This window comes from Pan troglodytes, chromosome 3 (assembly GCF_028858775.2).
Source record: "Pan troglodytes isolate AG18354 chromosome 3, NHGRI_mPanTro3-v2.0_pri, whole genome shotgun sequence".
Lineage (NCBI taxonomy): Eukaryota > Metazoa > Chordata > Mammalia > Primates > Hominidae > Pan > Pan troglodytes.
The window spans coordinates 92,272,165-92,297,510 of NC_072401.2; the positions used below are offsets into that span (position 1 = coordinate 92,272,165).

A 25,346-nucleotide genomic window follows, 5' to 3' on the forward strand; every position below is an offset into this window, starting at 1 on the left:
CTCCAGCCTGGGTGACAGAGTGATACTCTGTCTCAAAAAAAAAAAAAAAAAAAATAGGTAAGACAGGTAAACATAGTAACCAACCTGAAAGTAATAAACATAGACATACATGAAATTTTACCTTTTATAGTTAAAATTTTACTATTGATTTTAAAATTCCTAATAATTTATTTAAATGAAAAATTAATAATTTTTTTTGACAGGAAACAAAACTGTACATGAAGATGGCAACTTATGATTCTAACACCATTTACTGAGATCTTTTTATATGTTTATTTCTTTTGAATTGGTTTTGTTTCTTTGACTCTTGGTCTTGGTTTTATCTTTTCCTTGACTGGTTCTCTTTTGATTGTAATTGTCAGAAGGACAATTTGATCTATCTTAAACTAAACGGAAATTTATCAAAAGACCATGGGGGTGACTCATCAAACAGGACTGAGAGCCAGTGCCAATACCAACTGTAATTAACAACACAATTGATACTTTCACTCTCTGCACTCATTTGTGCTGTTCTTTAATTTTGTCTTCTTTGCTTCCTGTTTTCTTTCTTTTTCTTTGTAGAAGCAAACCTCTGCTATTTCTCTGTTCTACTTGAGCATAAACTTAACCATTGTTTGCTCTCAAGCTTTTTTACTTTTGACTTAAGTACCACAAAAATATTAACTTATTTTCTTTTTATTCCTTATACTGTAATTGCCAGAAAAGTTTCCTATTCTAGCTTGGAAAGAGGATCTATTCCCTAAAAATCAATGAATCATGACAGTGTGATCATATTATAATGCCTGAAAGCTCTGGCATTAGCCATGTGTCATGAGTGGAGGAAGGTAAAGTTCCCGGGAAAGTATGTATGTGTGACGGGAGCAATAAGGGGGGGCCTGGTCAGAAAAGTAGCATGTTTGCAACCATCTGAAATAACGAATGCATTCATGTAAAGATTCCTTGTGTTCTTAGCCCAGATACTAGCAGTATTTATAGCTTTCATCAGCTAAACCCTCTTATATCATGTGTATCACTACATACCTGCTTGGATGTTTCACAGTTATCTCACTTTTCATTATGCTCAGTATCTCCCATTCACCCTTATTTTCAGTTCATCCTGCTTCTTCTTCGCCCATTCATCCCATCTCCAATTGAACCTGCTTCTCCTGAAGTGTTTCTCGTATCAGGAATATCACCATCAACCAGCCTCCCATTTGCTCAGAACAGAAACTTGGGAGTTGTTCTTGACTGTTCCCTTTTGCTAAACCTACCAATTACAATTAATTATTCACTTTTAAATCTAACTCTTATTTTGAGTCTGGAAAACAGATAGGACTCTATCCCTTTTGCAAAAAGCATTTCCTCTAGACAATTGCATTATCCTCTAAATTTCCTTTCTCCAATATCATCCCTACCTCTAATTTCTTCTGCATGCAACAGACAGAATGATGTTGGTTAAATACAATTGAATTGTGCTAGAAACACTTCTATGATTTCCCACTGATCTAAACATAAAATTGAGCATTTTGTAGAGCCTACAATTGTGCCAATATTCTCCTTGCTCACTACGTTCTAGTCACACTACACACACACACACACACACACATATATTAGTTTCTTAAGAAAAAATGCATATACTCTTCCCCCACGCCTCTTGAACTTTATCCAGTTTTTCTCTCTGAAACAATCCCTTGCTTACTGCCTGGCTGTGTCCTTGTCCTATAACCTTAAATGTCATTTCTTCACTAAGGCCCACCATGAGTGTCAAATAGAAATGGCATCTTTATGTTATTCTCTCTCCTAACTTCCCTTTATATCACTTACCAAAATTTGTCGTTTTTTACCTGGTAAAACATTTGCTTATTGGAAGTCTATCTCTCCTTTGAAGTAGAAGCAGTGAAATAGCGAGAACAATGACCCTTTGCTTACCACTCTCTATGTCATGAGAGTATTGTGTGCTGCTCTGTATACATCCCACTCCTTTTGCTCGGGGCCTGCGCCTCTTCTGCTAGCTGTATAGTGGAGTTGTGTCCTACTCAGGAGTTGGACTCTAAAAGGGCTCACTGTGAACAATTAGCCAAAATGTCACATAACTAGTTTTGTTTATAAATATAAATATGCAAAATAATACAATGTATATTTAAATATATAATTTTATTTTGGTTCTAATTACACAGAGAGAAAAAGTGAGCACTGTTTAATTTGCATAATTAAATGTGCTATTACTGATGGCTGAATTAATAAATTACAGATACTCATTAAATATTTGTTGGAATCAATTAAGTCCAGCTTTAAATGTCTTTGCTACCATTTCTATTTGAAAGATGAATAAACAGACATCTAAAGCAACTGAGTAATTCCTCTAGTCACATGTAATCTCTTTAGGTTTTCTGTCTTCTTATATTTTGCTATTCAGATAATACATATACGGATTTGACTTTATTTTTAATTTTTGCTCATGACTATGCTGAAGGAAACTTGAAGGATAATGAATTTCATGGCACTCAGAATTTCTTGAGTTTGTCAGTGAAGTTTGGTCTGTGTATACAGTTTGTCTGGTGAAGTTTGATTCGTGACATCAATTGTTTTCTAGCTGATCATCAACCTGTAATGCCATGCTGACTCTGCAAGTGTCTAGTGATCTTATTCTTGTCTCCCTTATGCTTGTGTTTCTGGAATGCTGTCATCAGCATATTACTGTTAATGAATGACTGTCTTGGAGACTTTTGTGTCACTTCACAGCTTACTATAAGAATTTTTATAAACATTGAAATTAAATCAATACCATAAAATAAAATGCTCACAATCTCCTAAAATACCGAATATTTTCTTTAAAATAGGAATCTTATTTTTAAACCATAGTGATTAAGTGGGCAGGGTATTATATCCTGATCTTCCTCAATAAAAATATCAAGCAAGTTAAAGCTGGAGAAATCTTTGTCATATATTCAAGATCTCAGTCTCAATATTGTTGGCAGGTTTCTGTTTTTAGTGATGCAAGGGTTTTGGTTTTTTTTAATGAGAATAATTTTCAAGGTTGAATTAAGGACTTATGGTTGTTGTATTAGTCAATGCCATTTTAACTCTCCTAAATCTTCGCAATGCCTATATTCAAACCCTATTACTCCAAATTCATTGTGTGTGTGAATGTATTTGTATGTGTGCATGTGCACATCTTGAGGCTTAAAGGGGGGCAATACATTGCAAAATAGAAAATTCAGACAAATTGAACTATAATGCAATGCTATCCTAACTTGTATTGGAATGCAGCCATATAAGCTTCTAGTACATTCTTCTCTGAACTGAAGTGACCTACTGGAGTTGCTGACATAAAGGGAAAATTGCAGACCTTTACCACAGGGCAAGAGCCTATAAACTTATGCCTAGACAAGTTGAAATTTCATCCTGTAGACAGATCATGTCAATAAGAAGCAGAGTATGTTTCTTTATCCCAAGGTCACCTACCAGTTTATAGATGAATAAAAGTGAGAGAGATGTAGAGCAGAAATTCCCTAATGCAAATATGGGCCAAGGGAATGGAGAGCCCCTGACAAATAGAATGTATCTGTTTACACCAGGATGCTGCTAGTGAGGGAATGTTTGGGACTTGATGTGTCGAAAAATTCTTCTGGACCTATTTCCTGTAGAAGATATGTCTGTATTCATCATTTTTTGGATGATGATTCAAAAAATCGTCATTCTTTGGATGAATCACCTCATTAATTTTCATTAATTTTCATCATTAATTGGATGAATCACCTCATTAATCTTTCACTCACAATGTAAAATTCAGGCAATAGTGAAAATGGAGTATATAAGATTCTCTTTTAATAAAAGAAATTCTAATCTGCGTATGAAAGTAAACGTTTGTCATGTGATGTTACAGTATCAATTTCTCAGACATATATTTGATTTTTACCCGTTGTTTAATATCCTCACTTTTCTCTTTGTACTGTTTTTTTTTTTCTTACTTTCTTTTGTCTTATCATAAAGTATCTTTGCAGACCAGAATTACTGGAATAAACCCTTAGTTCAGATTTCATTTCCAATCTTTCCCTACTTAAATTTATATATGATACAAATGCCAGAAATTTTGCTGGACTTGTCATGTCATCAATATTAACTTCCAATAGCAAATGTGTCTGCAAATGTCAAGTTCAAAAGCTGATCTCTGATGCCACTCCAGCCTTATGCATATTCTCTCATCCACCCAATTCTTCATTTATTAAAAACAGTAGAGTATCTAGAGTGTGCCTAAAAGTATATAAGGAAGTGTGGAGTCAATATAGTACTAAATAAACATGGTCCCTGCTCTAAGGAACTTAAATACTAGTGCAGAAGGCAGACCAAACATAGGCAAACCACAAATAAAAGAAATAATTGTCAGTCAAAATGACATTTAGCAAAAAAGATATTAAGACAGAGAATCACTTGGAGATAAGAATCTACTTTAAAAAGAATATCTGTAAGGCAGTGGCACCTAATATGCAGAAGATTCCAGATGAAGGAATAGTAGGTTAAAACTTCCTCAAGTGGTGAAGATCTTGATCCATTCAAGAAACTGAAAGAAAATGAGTGTGAGGAGAGTCATGTTTGCAAGTGAAAGAGTTGTGTTAATATGAGATGAAGGTGGTAAAATAGATAAGGTGATGTAAGGCAGGGGCTGGCTGTACATCATGGTAAAAAGTTTAATTTTTATTATATAAACCAGAATGCTGCAATAACAGTATAAAACAAGAAGCAAATGGTAGTCATGTGTGTAATTTAGTATGCTAAATATGTTATACTTAAATGAATATATCCAAAATCGTATGATTTTAAGATGCAATAAATATATAGTTATTCATGAAATATTTTGTGAGTGAAACTTTTTTGTACTGATTCTTTTAAAATCCAGTGTGTATTTGACACAAACATCTCAGTTTACAGCAGCTGCATTTCAGGTGCTCATTTGTCACCTGTGCCTCATGACTACTCTATTGGAATGGAAAACTGTTAATGTGTTCAAGCAGGAGACTGATGTGATCCAAATTACATTTTCATGTTACTCTGCTATTATTTACAGAAACTATGGAGTGGAGAAGGTATGGATGAAGACAGGAAAATGAGTTCGGAGGCTGTATTTGTTTCCTGTGGCTTCCGTAACAAAGTACCACAAACTGGCTGACTTAAAACAATTGAAATTTATTTTCTCAGAAGTCTTTCTTGAGACCATAAATCTGAAATCAAGATGTGGGCAGAGCCATATTTCCTCTGAGGGCTCTAGAAAAGGAGTCTTCTTGACCTCTTTTAGCTTCAAATGGTTGCTGGCAATTTTTGAAGTTGCTTGGCTTGTAGATGGATCTACACTTTCTAGTTTCTACCTCTGTCTTCACATGACCCTCTCTTCTGTGTGTCTGTGTAGCTGTGTCCAAATGTCCCTCTTCTTATAAAGAACACTTGTCATATTTGATTTGTGGCCAATCCTTATCAAGTATAATCTCTTTTTAATGTGATTATATCTGCAAAGGCCCTATTTCCAAGTAAGGTCACATTCACAGGCTCCAAGTAGACATGAATTTTGGAGGTACACAGTTCCAGACAGTGCAGAGGCCATTGGAATAAAAGGTGGTGGTGGCTTGTACACACCCAGCACACATCTATACTTCACTCCCCTCTGTACCCTAGGTAGTGGGCTGGGGTGGAGGCAGTAGATATAAAAAGAAGTGATTGTGAAATACATTTTAGAGATGTAATTAACTGATGTCTTGAATGTGGAGGGGCAGAGCCAAAACAATTTGGATGATATTTCCAATCAGAGTTTCTATCATGCCTTTCCTGATCAGTCACTAAATGTCCAGTTTTTATCCTGGAAATTTGTGTTTCTAGTTTCTAAAGGATCTAACTCAAAGCCATCTCTTTTATGTCCCTCTTTACGAGGCCTTTCTTAATTAGCTTTACCTTATTGGTAAGAGTATTAAACTAGAAGAAATGGATTAGCCTGTCTTAAGTACTAAAGAAATCAAATATATATTTGTATAATCCATTATTAGTGAAACTTTGCCAGTGTTTAAATATACTGCAATGTACTCTTTGAAAAAATCTAGAAATTGGAAATTTTAGAATTGAAATAGAAATCATAATTCAACTCACATTGTATTAGTTCATTTTCACACTGCTATAAAGAACTACCTGAGACTGGGTAATTTGTAAAGAATAGAGGTTTAATTGACTCACAGTACCACAGGCCCTAACAGGAAGCATGACTGGGAGTCCTCAGGAAACTTATGCTCATGATGGAAGGAGAAGGGGAAGTAAGCACCTTCTTCACATGGTGGCAGGAGAGACAGAGAGAGAGAAAGAGAGAGAAAGAGAGAGCAGAGTGGGAAGGGCCATCCTTTTAAACAACCACATCTCGTGAGAACTCACTATCAAGGGAACAGCAAGGGGGAAATCTGCCTCCATGATTTAATCATCTCCCACCAGGGCCCTCCCCTGATACAAAGAGATTGTAATTCACATGGGATTTGTGTGGGGACACAGAATCAAACCATATTACTCATTAAAAACAAAAAGCAAAACAAAACTACATATCCTTTACATCTAGAATATTGACACACACTTATCTGAGTACAAGTATTCCTAATGATTTCGATCTCTAAATATACTAAGTTTTCCAATTCATATTTTTTATCAGTCTATCTCATTCATAAATGAAATCACCCAAGTTCTTAAATCTAGTCATATTTTTAGTTTGTACAATCTCTTATAGGTGTTCAATTCCATAAATATAAAGTATACTGTTTAATTTTGTAAGCCCTATTATTTCTTGTAAAAATCACCTGCAATCTGCTCTCAGAGTGGTCACAGTGAAGGATGTCAGGCAGTTTTCTAGTTCAGGTAGCATAAGGCTGAATAAAAATAAATATGTTATCCAGATGTTGTATTATTGATTTACTGACGTTCCTTCGTTTCTGTTTGTGTTTAGAGTCTTGACCCATTTTTTAAACATACAAACCTGAAATAAGTTTCCTATCTCTTTGTCCTTTTCTGCAATTTTTTAAAACCTCACATTGCTTTTCCTGAGGTATGGGGACCCAAAAACTGAAAGCATCTCAGTAACAGGCCAACTATTAACACTTGTGGGTCCCAGGACAAGAATATGAATGAAGGCTTACAGAATGTAAGTCTAAATATTGAAGTTATAAATAAAGCTTTAAAAACCATGGAATAAAATATGTTCTAACCTCTTATCTTGGAAAGTATACTTTGATAATTACTTAAAAAGCACATTCCAAATCCAGATTTCTAAGGACTTCCTAGCATTCTCTGCAGGAACTTAGCAACGTGGAGAGAGCCAGCCTGTGTTCTTATTTAATTCCAATATCCATTGTTAAATCTGGGTAATGATTGCATAAGAGTTCTTTTTATAAGTCTCCCTTTTTTTCAAGTTAGCAATTTTCTACAACAAAAAAATTATATTAATAAAGTTTAGTGTCTCCTTGATAGCTCCCCAAAATTTTGTGTTCCATGAGAGGAGGTTTTATTTGCTTGGCTGTGTTTCTTGAAGATTCTACTGATGTCTTCAGTGGTATGCCCCCATTAAAGGTGGGTGACAATGATCAATGTGATCTGTATAATGTTGCATTTTCATTCCTGAGCTCATCTTTGGCCTTGGCATCATTAAGCAATCCCTATGATTCTCTCTCTGTCTCTCTTGCTTTTGTTTTATTTAAATAATCTTGGGGGCGGTTCCAAGATGGCCAAATAGGAACAGCTTCAGTCTACGGCTCCCAGTGTGAGCAATGCAGAAGATGGTTAATTTCTGCATTTCCAACTGAGGTACCGGGTTCATCTCACTGGGGATTGTTGGACAGTGGGTACAGGACAGTGGGTGTAGCGCACCAAGCATGAGCTGAAGCAGGGCGAGGCATCGCCTCACCCAGGAAGCTCAAGGTGTCTGGGAATTCCCTTTCCTAGCCAAGGAAAGGGGTGACAGACGGCACCTGGAAAATTGGGTCACTCCCAACCTAATACTGCGCTTTTCCGATGGTCTTAGCAAACGGCACACCAGGAGATTATATTCCACGCATCGCTCAGAGGGTCCTACACCCATAGAGCCTCGCTCATTGCTAGCACAGCAGTCTGAGATCAAACTGCAAGGCAGCAGTGAGGCTGGGGGAGGGGCGCCCACCATTGCTGAAGCTTGAGTAGGTAAACAAAGCAGCCTGGAAGCTGGAATTGGGTGGAGCCCACCATAGCTCAAGGAGGCCTGCCTGCCTCTGTAGACTCCACCTCTGGTGGCAGGGCATAGCTGAACAAAAGGCAGCAGAAACCTCTGCAGACTTAAATGTCCCTGTCTGACAGCTTGGAAGACAGTAGTGTTTCTTCCAGCACGGAGCTTGAGATCTGAGAACGGACAGACTGCTTCCTCAAGTGGGTCCCTGACCTGTGAGTAGCCTAACTGGGAGGCTAATTATGTGTCTGCCCAGTAGGGGCAGACTGACACCTCACAAGAACGGGTACCACTCTGAGATGAAACTTCCAGAGGAACAATCAGGCAGCAACATTTGCTGTTCACCAATATTCGCTGTTCTGCAGCCTCCACTGCTGATACCAAGGCAAACAGGGTCTGGAGTGGACCTCCAACAAACTCAACAGACCTGCAGCTGAGGGTGCTGACTGTTAGAAGGAAAACTAACAAACAGAAAGGACATCCACACCAAAATCCCATCTGTACGTCACCATCATCAAAGACAAAAGGTATACAAAACCACAAAGATGGGAAAAAACAGAGAAGAAAAACTGAAAATTCTAAAAATCAGAGCACTTCTCCTCCTCCAAAGGAATGCAGCCCCTTGCCAGCAATGGAACAAAGCTGGACGGAGAACGACTTTGATGAGCTGAGAGAAGAAGGCTTCAGAGGATCAAACTTTTCCAAGCTAAAGGAGGAAGTTCGAACCCATGGCGAAGAAGTTAAAAACCTTGAAAAAAGATTAGACGAATGGCTAACTAGAATAACCAGTGTAGAGAAGTCCTTAAAGGACCTGATGGAGATGAAAACCATGGCACGAGAACTACGTGACGAATGCCCAAGCTTCAGTAGCTGATTCGATCAACTGGAAGAAAGGGTATCAGTGATGGAAGATCAAATGAACGAAATGAAGTGAGAAGAGAAATTTAGAGAAAAAGGAATGAAAAGAAACGAACAAAGCCTCCAAGAAATATGGGACTATGTGAAAAGACCAAATCTGCATCTGATTGGTGTACCTGAAAGTGACGGGGAGAATGGAACCAAGTTGGAAAACACTCTGCAGGATATTATCCAGGAGAACTTCCCCAATCTAGCAAGGCAGGCCAACAATCAAATTCAGGAAACACAGAGAACACCACAAAGATACTCCTCGAGAAGAGCTACTCCAAGACACATAGTTGTCAGATTCACCAAAGTTAAAATGAAGGAAAAAATGTTGATGTTAAGGGCAGCCAGAGAGAAAGGTCAGGTTACCCACAAAGGGAAGCCCATCAGACTAACAGCTGATCTCTCAGCAGACACTCTGCAAGCCAGAAGAGAGAGGGGGCCAATATTCAACATTCTTAAAGAAAAGAATTTTCAACTCAGAATTTCATATCCAGCCAAACTAAGCTTCATATGTGAAGGAGAAATAAAATCCTTTACAGACAAGCAAATGCTGAGAGATTTTGTCACCACCAGGCCTGCCCTACAAGAGCTCCTCAAGGAAGCACTAAATATGGAAAGGAACAACCAGTACCAGCCACTGCAAAAACATGCCAAAATGTGAAGACAATCGAGGCTAGGCAGAAACTGCATGAACTAACAAGCAAAATAACCATCTAACATCATAATGACAGGATCAAATTCACACATAACAATATTAACCTTAAATGTAAATGGGCTAAATGCTCCAACTGAAAGACACAGCCTGGCAAATTGGATAAAGAGTCAACACCGATAAGTATGCTGTAGTCAGGAAACCCATCTCAGGTGCAGAGACACAGATAGGCCCAAAATAAAGGGATGGAGGAAGAGCTACCAAGCAAATGGAAAACAAAAAAAAGGCAAGGGTTGCAATCCTAGTCTCTGATAAAACAGACTTTAAACCAACAAAGATCAAAAGAGACAAAGAAGGCCATTACATAATGGTAAAGGGATCAATTCAACAAGAAGAGGTAATTATCCTAAATATGCATGCACCCATTACAGGAGCACCCAGATTCATAAAGGAAGTCCTTGGAGACCTACAAAGAGACTTAGACTCCCACACAATAATAATGGGAGACTTTAACACCCCACTGTCAACATTAGACAGATCAATGAGACAGAAAGTTAACAAGTATATCCAGGAATTGAATTCAGCTGTGCACCAAGTGGACCTGATAGACATCTACAGAACTCTCCACCCCAAATCAACAGAATATACATTATTCTCAGCCCCACACTGCACTTATTCCAAAATTGACCACATAGTTGGAGGTAAAGCACTCCTCAGCAAATGTAAAAGAACAGAAATTATAACAAACTATCTCTCAAACCACAGTGCAATCAAACTAGAACTCAGGATTAAGAAGATCACTCAAAACCACTCAAATACATGGAAACTGAACAACCTGCTCCTGAATGACTACTGGGTACATAACGAAATGCAGGCAGAAATAAAGATGTTCTTTGAAACCAATGAGAACAAAGACACAACAAACTAGAATCTCTGGGACACATTTAAAGCAGTGCGTTGAGGGAAATTTATAGCACTAAATGCCCACAAGAGAAAGCAGGAAAGATCTAAAACTGACACCCTAACATCACAATTAAAAGAACCAGAGAAGCAAGAGCAAACACATTCAAAGCGAGCAGAAGGCAAGAAATAACTAAGATCAGAGCAGAATTGAAGGAAATAGAGACACAAAAAACCCTTCAAAAAATCAATGAATCCAGGAGCTTTTTTTTGAAAAAAAAAAAAAAAAAACTTTTTTGAAAAGATCAGCAAAATTGATAGACCACTAGCAATACTAATAAAGAAGAAAAGAGAGAAGAATCAAATAGACGCAATAAAAAAAGATAAAGGGGATATCACCACCAATCCCACAGAAATACAAACTACCATCAGAGAATACCATAAACACCTCTACACAAATAAACTAGAAAATCTAGAAGAAATGGAAAAATTCCAGGACACATACAGCCTCCCAAGACTAAACGAGGAAGAAGGTGAATCTCTGAATAGACCAATAACAGGCTCTGAAATTAAGGCAATAATTAATAGCATACTAACCAAAAAAAGTCCTGGACCAGACGGATTCACAGCTGAATTCTACAAGAGGTACAAAGAGGAGCTGGTACCGTTCCTTCTGGAACTATTCCAATCAATAGAAAAAGAGGGAATCCTCCCTAACTCATTTTGTGAGGACAGCATCATCCTGATACCAAAGCCTGGCAGAGACACAACAAAAAAAGAGAATATTAGACCAATATCCATGATGAACATTGATGCAAAAATCCTCAATAAAATACTGGCAAACTGAATCCAGCAACACATCAAAAAGCTTATCCACCATGATCAAGTAGGCTTCATCCCTGGGATGTGAGGCTGGTTCAACATACGCAAACCAATAAACGTAACCCAGCATATAAACAGAACCAAAGACAAAAACCACATGATTATCTCAATAGATGCAGAAAAGGCCTTTGACAAAATTCAACAGCCCTTCATGCTAACAACTCTCAATAAGTTAGGTATTGATGGGATGTATCTCAAAATAATAAGAGCTATCTATGACAAACCCACAGCCAATATCATACTGAATGGGCAAAAACTGGAAGCATTCCCTTTGAAAACTGGCGCAAGACAGGGATGCTGTCTCTCACCACTCCTATTCAACATAGTGTTGGAAGTTCTGGCCAGGGCAATCAGGCAGGAGAAAGAAATAAAGGGTATTCAATTAGGAAAGGAGGAAGTCATCTTGTCCCTGTTTGCAGATGACATGATTGTATATCTAGAAAACCCCATCGTCTCAGCCCAAAATTTCCTTAAGCTGATAAGCAACTTCAGCAAAGTCTCAGGATACAAAATCAATGTGCAAAAATCACAAGCATTCTTATACACCAATAACAGACAAACAGAGAGCCAAATCATGAGTGAACTCCCATTCACAATTGCTACAAAGAGAATAAAATACCTAGGAATCCAACTTACAAGGGATGTGAAGGACCTCTTCAAGGAGAACTTCAAACCACTGCTCAATGAAATAAAAGAGGACACAAACAAATGGAAGAACATTCCATGCTCATGGATAGGAAGAATCAATATCATGAAAATGGCCATACTACCCAAGGTAATTTATAGATTCAATGCCATCCCCATCAAGCTAGCAATGACTTTCTTCACAGAACTGGAAAAAACTACTTTAAAGTTCATATGGAACCAAAAAAGAGCCCACATTGCCAAGTCAATCCTAAACCAAAAGAACAAAGCTGGAGGCATCACGCTACCTGACTTAAACTATACTACAAGGCTACAGTAACCAAAGCAGCATGGTACTGGTACCAAAACAGAGATATAGACCAATGGAACAGAACAGAGCCCTCAGATATAATGCCACATATCTACAACTATCTGATCTTTGACAAACCTGACAAAAACAAGAAATGGGGAAAGGATTCCCTATTTAACAAATGGTGCTGGGAAAACTGGCTCGCCATATGGAGAAAGCTGAAACTGGATCCCTTCCTTACACCTTATACAAAAATTAATTCAAGATGGATTAAAGACTTCAACGTTAAACCTAAAACCATAAAAACCCTAGAAGAAAACCTAAGCAATACCATTCAGGACATAGGCATGGGCAAGGACTTCATGTCTAAAACACTGAAAGCAATGGCAACAAAAGCAAAATTAAGAAATGGGATCTAATTAAACTAAAGAGCTTCTGCATAGCAAAAGCAAATACCATCAGAGTGAACAGGCAACCTACAGAATGGGAGAAAATTTTTGCAATCTACTCATCTAACAAAGGGCTATTATCCAGAATCTACAAAGAACTCAAACAAATTTACAAGAAAAAAACAAACAACCCCATCAAAAAGTGGCCAAAGGATATGAACAGACACTTCTCAAAAGAAGACGTCTATACAGTCAAGAGACACATGAAAAAATGCTCATCATCACTGGCCATCATAGAAATGCAAATCAAAACCACAATGAGATACCATCTCACACCAGTTAGAATGGTGATCATTAAAAAGTCAGGAAACAATGGGTGCTGGAGAGGATGTGGAGAAATAACACTTTTACACTGTTGGTGGGACTGTAAACTAGTTCAACCATTGTGGAAGTCAGTGTGGCAATTCCTCAGGGATCTAGAACTAGAAATACCATTTGACCCAGCCATCCCATTACTGGGTATATACCCAAAGGATTATAAATCATGCTGCTATAAAGACACATGCACAGATATGTTTTTTGTGGCACTGTTCACAGTAGCAAAGACTTGGAACCAAGCCAAATGTCCAACAATGATGGACTGGATTAAGAAAATGTGGCACATATACACCATGGAATACTATGCAGCCACAAAAAATGATGAGTTCATATCCTTTGTAGGGACATGGATGAAGCTGGAAACCATCATTCTCAGCAAACTATTGCAAGGACAAAAAAACAAACACCGCATGTTCTCACTCATAGGTGGGAATTGAACAATGAGAACACTTGGACCCAGGAAGGGGACATCACACACTGGGGCCTGTTGTGGGGTAGAAGGAGGGGGGAGGGATAGCATTAGGAGATATACCTAATGTTAAATGACCAGTTAATGGGTGCAGCACACCAACGTGGCACATGTATACATATGTAACAAACCTGCACTTTGTGCACATGTACCCTAGAACTTAAAGTATAATTTTTAAAAAAAGATCAAAAAAATTACATCAGGATTTTATTTCAGTGATTAAAGAAAATAAACACCTAAAAAAAATCTTTTATTATTGACATTGAAGTCCCTTACAAGATGATGGTCAAATTCTCTTTGTCCCACCTAATTTTTAGTTTAAACTTGTCTCAGAAGGCTGTGAATTTTCTCATGTTGGATTATATTACTTTTCCATTTGAAAAGTTAGCTTTTCCCCTCTTTTACAGTGTCAGTTTTTCTAGAATATTTCTCTTTCCATAAGCTTTACCTTTAGATTCATGACTTAGGATCTAAATTTAGGATTATACTATTTTAAGCAGACTTTGTGTTCCTTTTACATTAAAAAAAAATCTTTTTCTAGCTTTTACCTATCTTTTGCCAAACTTTCTTTTGCAAATTTTGGATAGCAACCAAATGTTTTCTCTTTCCTTCAGCCTCAAGGTACATATTCAGTAAGTATGTAATCACTATTATATACTAGTGTCTGTTAATTGTATTAATTAATGGTGTACATTTCTTTTTATTATAGATTCTAAAGCAAACTACTACACGTAGGCCATCATGTTCCAAGTTTTTGAAAGTTCATATTTTTCATCTTGTTGATAAATTTCATCAACTTTTATGTAGGTAATTCAAATAGAAATTTGGGATAAATTGGACTGATTTTTTGGGATTATTGAGTATTTTTATTTCAGCTCGTTTTACAGCACTGAATAGCTAGAGTAAAAGACATTAGATATCCCTAGTCACTTGAGACTTCATTTTAAAAGCCAGTTGTACTGGCTTTGCCATGGCTTTGTCTTGGTTTTGATTTCTACCACGTTTCCTCCTCTTCAGTGCTTCCTCAGCGGCGTGTACTTGAGTATGCACACGTGCAAATGAAAAAACATGGATATATTTGTGGTACCTATTAGATCTTTCATGCTCATTCAAGAGATATATATATATATATTAGTAATAAAACTAAATTTTAAAAGCCTAAAAATTAGGACCCAGCCTTTTTATATAGACAAGATATGTCATGGAGTCAGATTCTATGAATATCCAGTGTGTAAAATACACACACACACACACACACACACGCAAACACACACACACAGAGTTCACATATCAAAGAAATGATTTCAATAGTTTAAACGGAATATATTTTTAGATTACTCTGCTTGAACTGATAATATCATTGCTATCAAAAGGATTTCATGCCTTTTCAACATTTAGTTTTTATTTGTTTGACATCTTCCAATTTTGTGTTTAACTCTATGTTGACTTTATCATTTTATTCCAAACTTATGCTCCAAAATGCATTGCTGATGATATTTATATTAGTAGGCATTCTGTGGAATTGTGCTTTTACAGGAAATACATTGGTAAATCTTAAGTAATCTTAAATTGTTTCCACAGTAAAAAAAAAAAAAAAAGGACTTAGTATTGAATCTGCAAGAAAATATAGACAAGGTGAACACCAAAAATAGTTTTATTTCCATCTGTAATTACTAGCTATGCAGCAAGTATAAAAATATATATTTGATATGTTTCCTTGAATATGTGATGTGGAGGCAGCAACACTATTTGTAAGCTTTTTAAAAGAGTTATAGTATCTTTGTAGAGATACTGTACTAGGGTCTAGAGACCAATAAAAAAGGTTTTCATCTGGGCTGCTCCACTTACTGTCTTGTGTGATATTTAGCAACTGATATTAACAAAGTATCAGTTTGCTGTTTTTTATAAAAGGAACAAAAATACAGCTTTTGTATGTTCTGGAGAGGATTCATATAGATATATATTACTTGATACAGTGCCTGGCATATAACCTACATTCTACTAATGGCATCTATTATTAGTAGTAATAATTAAAGTGGTAATGCTTACAGAAGGAAAGGGAATGTGAGTACAGTTAAGTACCCTTAATAAGTTTATATATTTTATTAGGTTCATATATATTTATTTGTGTTACTGACTTTTATTATACAAATATTATTGATTACTTTTAATCTCAGATGAAATAACTTGGAAACTTAGAGAAGAAAAACATTTTTATTCATATAGCAATATTATATAACTCAAAACCTCCACATATTCAGGACTCAGATTACATGGAAATTTAACAATCAATGTAAATCACAAAATCTGTCACTTTCATCTCATTTTAGTTTTACTTTTTTACATAATATGCTAGCCTTTTTTGCTTTTTCTAAGCACACGTTTTATTAATCATAAATGTGAAAAAATAAGGGGTGTATTTTGTCATTGCTTGGAAAGGAAACTTAAAGACAATTAGGTATTTTGTCAGGGGCATAGATTTATTTATAAAATTTATCTACTACAAATTGAGTTGTTTTAATTCTTCACTATCCTTCTGAGAGAGATTAGAAGAAGGAATGACAATGTCTGCTTACATGGGAGAATACTGAAAGAGGGCCACCTTAAATCACATGGTGTAAACTCATTGGTGATCAAAGCTCAGCACACTTCCGCGGTTTGTCTTCTCCATATTGCTTCCTTCTGTATGGATGCATATATATATATATCCATTTTTATGTACAATGTAAAGTGAAGGATGTATTTAAATAAGTTCCATCCTCAGTTAAAATATTTTATGGTCTTTAATTATAAAATCGTATTTTGAAAATTGAGCTGACTCTCAAATCTTTTGGCATAGCATTCTATCCTTTCTGGCATAAACTTGAGTTACCACTCTAATCTCAGTCCTCACATTGTCCCTTTAATTGACTCCCTTTAGGCAATTTTGAAGTAGTAGTTGTTTATGCATATCTTTGTCATAGTCTCTCTGACTTCTAAATATTTGCAATTACTGTTGCCTTCTTAGATTCCATATCACTCAGTTCCACTTCAAATTGGCTAATAGTAATTCGTTTTTCTGGTCTTAGCTGGGATGTCAGTAGCTTCTACATTCCAAATTATTTAACTCTTGTACGTCCCCTCTCCAACATACCGTTTCCATACACACACACCTCGGGCTTTCTCCGTGGTAACTGTATTTTACCTACAGAATGCGAATTGTCTTATTTTTCTGACTCACACTGGAAGTGTCTTCATAGAAAGAGATATATTTTCTTTTTTTCCCTTAGTGTCCCCTCCCCTCTAAGCACTAACCATAATATGCATTTAATAAAAAGTTATAAAATACAAATATATTCCTATCATGAAGGTGAAATTTCTGTATATTGAAATAAACTGATAATAATTTTAGTCAAGACTTTAATCATTATATCAAATCAATGTGAAACTGAAAATACATGATGATACTTTGTTTCTATATCTCTGATAAAATATATTTATGAAATTAATGTATAGATTTATTGTATAAGAAATCAAAATTATCTGCAATTCTACCCTCTAGTAATAGCTACTTTTGTGGTACATTTTCTGTTTAATTATCTATAAAACTCTTTTTATACATATTAAATTTATCAATCTATAAATTTCCATCTACCATTTAGAAATGCAAGAGCTCCATCAAGAATCATCTCCTGAAAGCTATGTATTCTTTCTTTAATCTTCTAATTGTATGTGATAGACATTTGTCATAAACTTTCATATGTTTACGGCCTTCTATTAAGCTAAAAATATTTAATTCTTAATTTTTTGTACCTAAATCTATAGGAAACTTAGATTTTATTCTCTACATCTGAATATGGCACACGTGCATACGTAATACCATAATAAATAATTCAAATACATCATTTGTTGTGATTAATGCCTGCAAGAGGGAGTAACAATGACATTCCCTTGAAATGTCTGTGTTTTATTTAATTTCCAAAGATAACTGTTCTTTATTTAAAGTTTTTATTGGTTTGTTTGCTCTTGTTTTGGTTAGTATATTGGTTAATAAAGTTGTTTGGAATTTTATTTATCATTATTTGAATTTTCTAAGTCTTATAACTCAGAGCAGTAATCCAGAAGTTACTAACAATTTCCAACTCCTATTGTCAGGATGAAAGCCCTTGAAATAGAAATGTGAGCTGTGGCATAATGGCAGCATTTGGTAGCTATTTTCCCCTGCTCTGTACATGAGTGCATAGACTCTAATTCATACAAAAAAGTTTATATAATTACAGATTTGCAACAAAATTTACTTTTCATGTACTTATGATTCTAATCTATCTCAAAAGTAGATAATCAAACTTTTGTAAATAACCTTTCAGTGATGGACAATGTTATTGCTCCTTTACCTATTACTACCTCTCCCTGTTCTTTTCTTCATCCCAATCAATATGTCTAGATAAATACATTTTTTTTCTCATTTGAAATTTAGTTTGGAAAATGCAGCCACATTTTTACTTATGTTTTTCAAATAATTAAAAACTTCTAACTCACCCATGTAACATCTTCCTGCATGATCTAATCTGCATCTAATTTTTCTCTGACTAGCAGCACTAGATGTTTTGTGATTAGGGAAGTCAGAAGTGATGAGACATTAATAGAACATAAAATATTTCTTTTCTATATTTCAGTAAGTTAAACTAAATTATATTTACCTAAATTATGTGCGTACTTTGATAAACATCTCAGATAATCTTGAAAATACCAAGCAGCAATGAAGGAAAGTGTGAGGGAATAGGGAGGGAGGGGAAAAGGAGAAGAGGGAAGGGGAAGGAACAGGAAAGGAAAGGAGGTGAGGATGGAAGAGTTTTGTGTAACTGGAATTCTTGAGAGTGAGGTTCTTGATAACCATTGTCAATCCTGGGAAAGGAAGAATTAAATCACAGTCCTTTATCGTTTGGGTATTATATAACTATCTTATTAACCATTCAAAAGAAAAGAAAATGATAGACATTCTGCTTTAAAGCAAGTGGAAAGCACAGTCTCATGGAATCCCATGAATTTCTTTGAAAACTGTCTCAAGTTACTTAAACTTCCTAAATTGTATTGTTTTTATTTAACATGAGTGGTATTTAGAGTAAATATTTGAAGATAAAATGTGATCAAGTGAGTACAACACTCTCAGCTGTGAGAGGCATTTAGTAAATACATTACATAATAATTAAACTGAAGATCTCATTTTAAGTGACACATTTAGGAATGAGAAGGGAAGTTCCCAGAAAAAAGCACAGTCAGATTAGTTTACTCAGAAATCGTAGTTTCGCATTTGAAATATGAAATCCCAACCTCGTTCGTGTATTACTTCCCTTCCCTAGTTATCACAGGGTCGGATTTGTGTCAGTCTTTTAAGGTAAACATTCCTAAATGTGTAGAGGTTTTTGGAAAGAAGAAGCATAACAGAACAAACTGAATGGAATCCATTGGGTCTTTTATTAAGAATATTTTTTATTTCAAATGTAAGTGTTCTGAAACTGGATCAGCAAAATAATAGCAACTAAGTTATTTAAAAAGATAACAGGAAACAAAGCGTAGACATTTGGTCTTGGATTTAAGCACATTATGACTCTACTGTTGAACTGTGGTTCTGACTCAGTGACGCCTACAGTAGAAGAAAAGATGCTTAAGGTGGGACAGTTGTGACCTAAAAATTAAAGCTCTAAATATTTAAGATTATTTTAAGAGCACTAACACAGCAAAGCATATGCACAGAGAAGAACGTGAATTATACACTAATCAAATTTTAATAAGTGGAGAATATTAGTGTAGAAGTACACACTTCACCAACAATGTGTTGTTGCTGTTTTTTCATTTTGCAGGGAAAAGTCCGGCATTTACAGAAGGCTTTTGCTTCAAGAGTAGATAAATCCACACAGACTGAACTACTAGGCTATGATGTAAGTAGCTCTGTAAAACCATTTTTAACTTCATTATTGGTATTCAGACCTCCACAGCTTATTTACCTCTGTGGCTGCTGTGTCCATGCATTGATTTAACAGGATTTAGCGGTGCACCATTCATCTTTTGCTCTTAAACAATCCCCAAATACCTTCTGGAACTTAAAAAGATGATTACAGGCACCAGCTAGCATACCAATGCCTTATTAATTTTTTTACATCAACAATTTTGGTACAGTCTTTTGAATTAGTGTATTTGCAGACATGTAGAAGATATGCATTGGAAGACTAAGGCAATTTATTTTTTAAGAAAATATTTATTTATTAACAGTTTAATAAAGTTACTATGTTTGTAATCACCAAAGGTGAAGCACATCATTTTTATATGCAGACACTTAAAAGCAAATCAACTTTGAAGAAAAATTTAAAATAATGTTTTAGCTCTTGGGCTTCAGTGCAGGCAGCAGAAAGTAATTTAATTGAAAGTATTTTTCTGTTAGTGCGAAATACTTGTTGAACTGTCAAAATAGGATTGTAAAACATGTTTTAATACAGTATTACATCTAGTAACACTGGATGATTTGGGAAAACATTGATATAAATACCCATTTTTTTCTTAAACACAGCTAAGAAATTTGCATTTTGCCTAAGTTCATGACTTTCAACTTCCTCTTGATGAAAAAATAAAGGAATTAATTTGATCTTGTAGCTAACATGTATGAGGACCCCCTCTTCTATTTAAAAACATTTATTCTTATTTTTAGCACTTTGCTGATAAGTAGAAATAAAATAGAAATAATTTTAAGTTTTATGATGATGAATAATGATAAATTATATGTTTATCTGCATGGTCTCATTATGTTAAATAACAAACTTGGATGCTACTTTTGTGTTGCTGTGCAAATTACATTAATTTATTTAATATAAAACTACTTTTCTTTTAGGAAATAAACCAAAGCTTTGAATCACTGCACAAATTGTTTTCAAGTGTTTATATACCTTATTTTCTTAATTAAAAACAACACTAAAAAATATGAATTAAAAATTATTCAATTATGTTTATTTTAAGGTTTATTTACTCTAGATATCTAAATTCTAGATCTCAATTTTGTAACTGAAATGCTTCTAGCAGTGTTGTATGTTACTTAAATTATGTTGACATCTATTTTTAAAAAGAAATAATTTTATGGTCCTTAAAGAGTATTTACCACAAGTAGTTCAATATTGGTCTTTTGTGAGGGATTTTTTTCCTGTCGAAAAACTTGGTTTTTTGTTGTTGTTGTTTGTTTGTTTGTTTGTTATTTGAGATGGAGTCTCACTCTGTTGCCCAGGCTGGAGTGCACTGGCGCGATCTCGGCTCACTGCAACCTCCGCCTCCTGGGTTCAAGTGATTCTCCTGCCTCACCATCCCAGGTAACTGGGATTGCAAGCACCCGTCACCACTGCCGGCTACTGTTTGTATTTGTAGTAGAGACAGGGTTTCATCATGTTGGTCAGGTTAGTCTCGAACTCCTTACCTCAAATGATCCACGTGCCTTAGCCTCCAAAAGTTCTGGGATTACAGGCGTGAGCCACCACCCCCTGCCTAAAAATTTTTTAATGAAAATATTTATATGCTAGTCCTTAGGATATAAACCCAATATGTGTTTTACAAATAACAACCTTTGTATCTATAAATCTGCAAGACAGAGAGTTTGTTCAATATGAGTAATAAAATCATAATTTTCATTAAATCTTATTCTAATATAACATCATACAACACAGGGACTACAAGTTAAATTAGAATCCACTTACTTCAAGGCCCCAAATTTTTAAATAAGTTAACTGAATTTCAGAAAAATGAAGTCACTTTTTTACTACTACATGACGTTTGTCGGGAGTCTAGTCTTTTATTTAAGGTAATGTGCTTGGAAAAGAGAAAACAAATATACATTTGGATTCAAATTTTCAATTTTATTTAAAGAAACAATGTTTGGGAGACAGAATTCTAACTTTTTAAATGACAATATAAATATAAAATGTCAGACTTTTATGTAATACCATCAATTTTATGTGACACTATTAGTGATTGCTTGTGAGAATTGGTTACTGAGGAATGAACGACACCTCTGGGGAAATGACTTATCTGTGGATAGTTATTCTAACACCATAGTTACCAGCAGCCTCTTACGTATTTGCCTATCCATGCCTCATAATTTTCTAATTTCTATGATATTTCTTATATCAATGTCATTTAGTTCTCTAAGCATGAAAATAAAAATGTAAAATGAAGCCATGGTAATTGTTAATCCTCATTAAATCTTCAATGTTCCTAGCTTGTTTCGTATGTTACAGTGATAGTTTAATGCATCTTACTGTATTGAATTAAGGTTAAAGAATAATACTTTTTTTGACAATGAGTCCCTAAAGAATCCCCTTCATATGAGCAAATTAAATTTCTAAAATATGCATGTAAAAACTTATGAAAGTAACTAGATGTAACTGTAATACTAAACTTTAGGGCATCTTGCATGTGAAAAACTGGGGATGGAAATACTTAAACAAATCAAAAATAAGTAAAACACTTTCAGTATGATAAACTACATAACTGGAAATATATGATTCATAAACTGTACAATTTCTCCCATGACCAGGATATATTTTCAATATTTATTTGTAAATATTTTTAAATATTTTATATGCAATAATAATAATTTATTCTTCAATTTATAGTATTTTGTTCTGTTTCACCCTCAGGAAATATAGTTTCACCTTATTTTAACTTTCAAAAATATTTTATACACACATGTATCTATTTATAACTTGCAAATTGTGTTTATTCAAAAACAAGAAACATCTCGTGGAAATCTTGTACATTATGGATGTTTCTTATACTCTTTTGTTTTCTTCTTAAAGCTGCCAACATTAGCCACAAATTGTTCTTTACAGATTATTATGGATCATGTTTTATTGATATGAGTATCAGAATATATGATACTACATGTCATCATTAATATAATTTCTGTGGGAAAATAGCTGTTGCTACACATTTTGCTTAAGATAAGAAATAGAATTCCCAGAAAACATTAATTATAATAAAATCTATTAAAAATTCACTGCCATGAATAAGTTTAAAGATTTGTACAATAAACTACTTTTATCCTGCCCCAGATTTGTCAGGAGACATGAAACTAATGTTAGTTTACAATGTGCTCTGACTTCTAATGCACATGGCAAGACTTAAAAAAAAAATTCAGAGTGTCTCAGCACAGGCCTATAAACACCATAGTTTTTGTGATGAGGGAGATTGTTAAATAAATGATGAATGTGTCTTAAATAATCAATGCCAATTTAACCTCTTCCACGTTCCTCTGTCTGCACAGGCTTAGTTTATTGAAAGATCAAAGAATAATTTCTTAGGTGTCACTGTGTTATTAAAACAGGATAGAAGATGAATAGATGTAGTTAAGTAGCATTGCTGCCCATTTCAAGATTACATTGAGGGGTAGGGAAGTTTTTTATCTAATTACATCAAATGTATAAACAGATGTTTCAATGTAGTATATATGCTGTCTGTAAATATTTTATAGCTTGAACTACTACAAATAGCATTTTGATTACAATATTTGAGAATGCATAATCAAAACATTCTAAAGATCTTATATTCTGACAGTGAGAAATTCAGATACTTTCATTAATTTGACATCTTTATGGACAGCTTATGTCCTGAAGAAGATTGTTTTTGAAAATGTGACAGGTTGATTGACTTTAAGTTCAAGTTTTCTTTTCAGATAATGCCTGAAATTGACACAGAATAGTCAGAGGATTTAAAAATTTCTCTGAGCCACAAATGCACTAAAGTTTTAAGTAAAGCAGTTTCTTCCTTCATTAGCATGTGATTTACACTAACATTTAATAAGAAGCCATTTTTAGTCTTGAACTTGGCAGTGTTTTCTTTAAGACTTCTGATGTTATCAGGTATTTCATTAAATATTAAATTATTATTAATTACTGTTAGTTTAAATATCATTAGGGGTTTCAATTTGGCTACTTAAAATGGACTGGACTGTGGCATCACGTATTTTGTCTCATTCATGTATGAATAGAGCATAAATCAGTTTGTTAATGGATGCTCATACCACTGTTTATTTTTTCAAATATTTTAACACACTTTCCAAATGGTGGGATTTGCTTTATAAATACAGTTTTCTACTTACACATGAGGAAAATAATATTATTTGCATTATGGATGTACACTTTGAAAAACTTTTCAATGCAATTATCTGTGTATTTCACAATCTCTGGTACTTTTCTCAGATTTAATTTTGGTGGTGCTCCTGGCGCAGTTTGCAGACAGTCCTAAAAAATATGAAAATAGTTCATCATGCTGTATTCATGTTAGGAATAAGAATGATTAGTTTTTACTGTAATTGTTTTATTAGATAGAGCAGAAGTGTTTTTTGTGCTTGTGCTAATGTATTATGTCTGCCTGTGGATTAAGCCCCGTTCTAAGAATTGAATAACTATCAATTAGGCTTTCTCATCATGCTGCTAATATACTGTAGTTTATTAAAGTTTCTGTTTTGCTTTTATTTATTACTTCTATCTTCTTAAATTCAGTACTTCTCCTGATCATGTATGAATGTGCTCTGGCATTTATTAGAAAAAAGTGACTCCCCCGCACATGCTTCATGTATTTATATTTACTTATCTCAAATATTTCTGTTTATTTTTACAAATTAAAAAACATTTAGTTTTAAAAATTGAGTTATATATTCCAGGTTTGCTTATGGACTATAATTTTTCCCATTACATTAAAGATAACTTTTAGATAAGAACATTGTTTAAAAACATCTATCATGTTTAAAAACATGATTATCTGCCACGGGTGCTTATTAACATGTAATGGAGTCACATCTTATCCAGTGGTAATGTTCTAAGGGCATCACTTTTGAAAATGTATTCATGCTTTCATTCAACAAATATGACTAAGTCCCCTCTAGCAACCAGGCTCCATTCTAGGTCCTTGGAATATATCCTTTAACCAAACAAAAAATATTCCTGCATGGAGCTTGCAACTGGTGAGGGCATACTTAAAAATCAATAAGCTAAGTAAATAAGCAAATTATATAATGCATTTGAAGGGGCTGAAAGCAATGTGAAAAATAAAAATAGCACAGAGAAAGAATAATTCTAAGTGTATAGTGGAAGGGTCAAGACTATGATCAGAAATTTTAAATAGGGTGATCTAGGGAGGTCTGAGTTTGAGATTTGAGACTTAAAGAAGGTGAGGTGAAAATCGTGTTTAATCAAAAATTCCTTTGTGATGTGCTTCTTGAAAATTCCTTGACGTCCCTTCAGTCAGTAAGAACTAAGCACTTTGTCGTTGCTGGAGCCCTAGATAAGAATAGCTTCATTTAGACGTCATGTAGTATAAAAATTATATTCTAGATTATAAAACCTAGATTCAGGCTCAGTACATCAAGAGACTCACACTAGAGGAATACGGTCTACCTGAGGGAACAGCTGACGCAACTCTTCTATATCATATTCATCTAGCATAAGCACTGAGAAGAAATCTGAGTAAAATCAACCACACAGTATTAATTACATTTGCTTCTCCTCTTTCTGTTTGTTGCTTGCATTCACCCTACACTCTTTTTACCCTGAACACTATTCTTCTTCCAGAGCAGAGTTGGATTTATATGCTTTAAATGTATAATTAGACTTCATTGTATATCAGCG

At 34.7% G+C, this 25,346-nt stretch overlaps 1 protein-coding gene across 21 annotated transcripts in view; it reads left to right on the forward strand.

Annotated features, from left to right (window-relative positions):
• CCSER1 (coiled-coil serine rich protein 1) overlaps positions 1-25,346 on the forward strand; it is a 1,481,066-nt gene that overhangs the window by 768,771 nt on the left and 686,949 nt on the right. For 16 of the 21 annotated variants that reach the window (XR_010156641.1, XR_010156643.1, XR_010156642.1 and 13 more), the window contains one exon: positions 19,545-19,622. The exons of 4 other annotated variants lie outside the window; for them this stretch is intronic. Coding sequence is in view for 14 of the 17 variants with exons in the window: in XM_016951876.3 (XP_016807365.2) it covers positions 19,545-19,622 (78 nt within the window). In the remaining 3 variants the exon portion in view is untranslated. Of the gene's footprint in view, positions 1-5,044; positions 5,217-19,544; positions 19,623-25,346 lie in introns of those variants that run through there. One more of the 21 variants, XM_016951879.4, reaches the window with a different exon arrangement.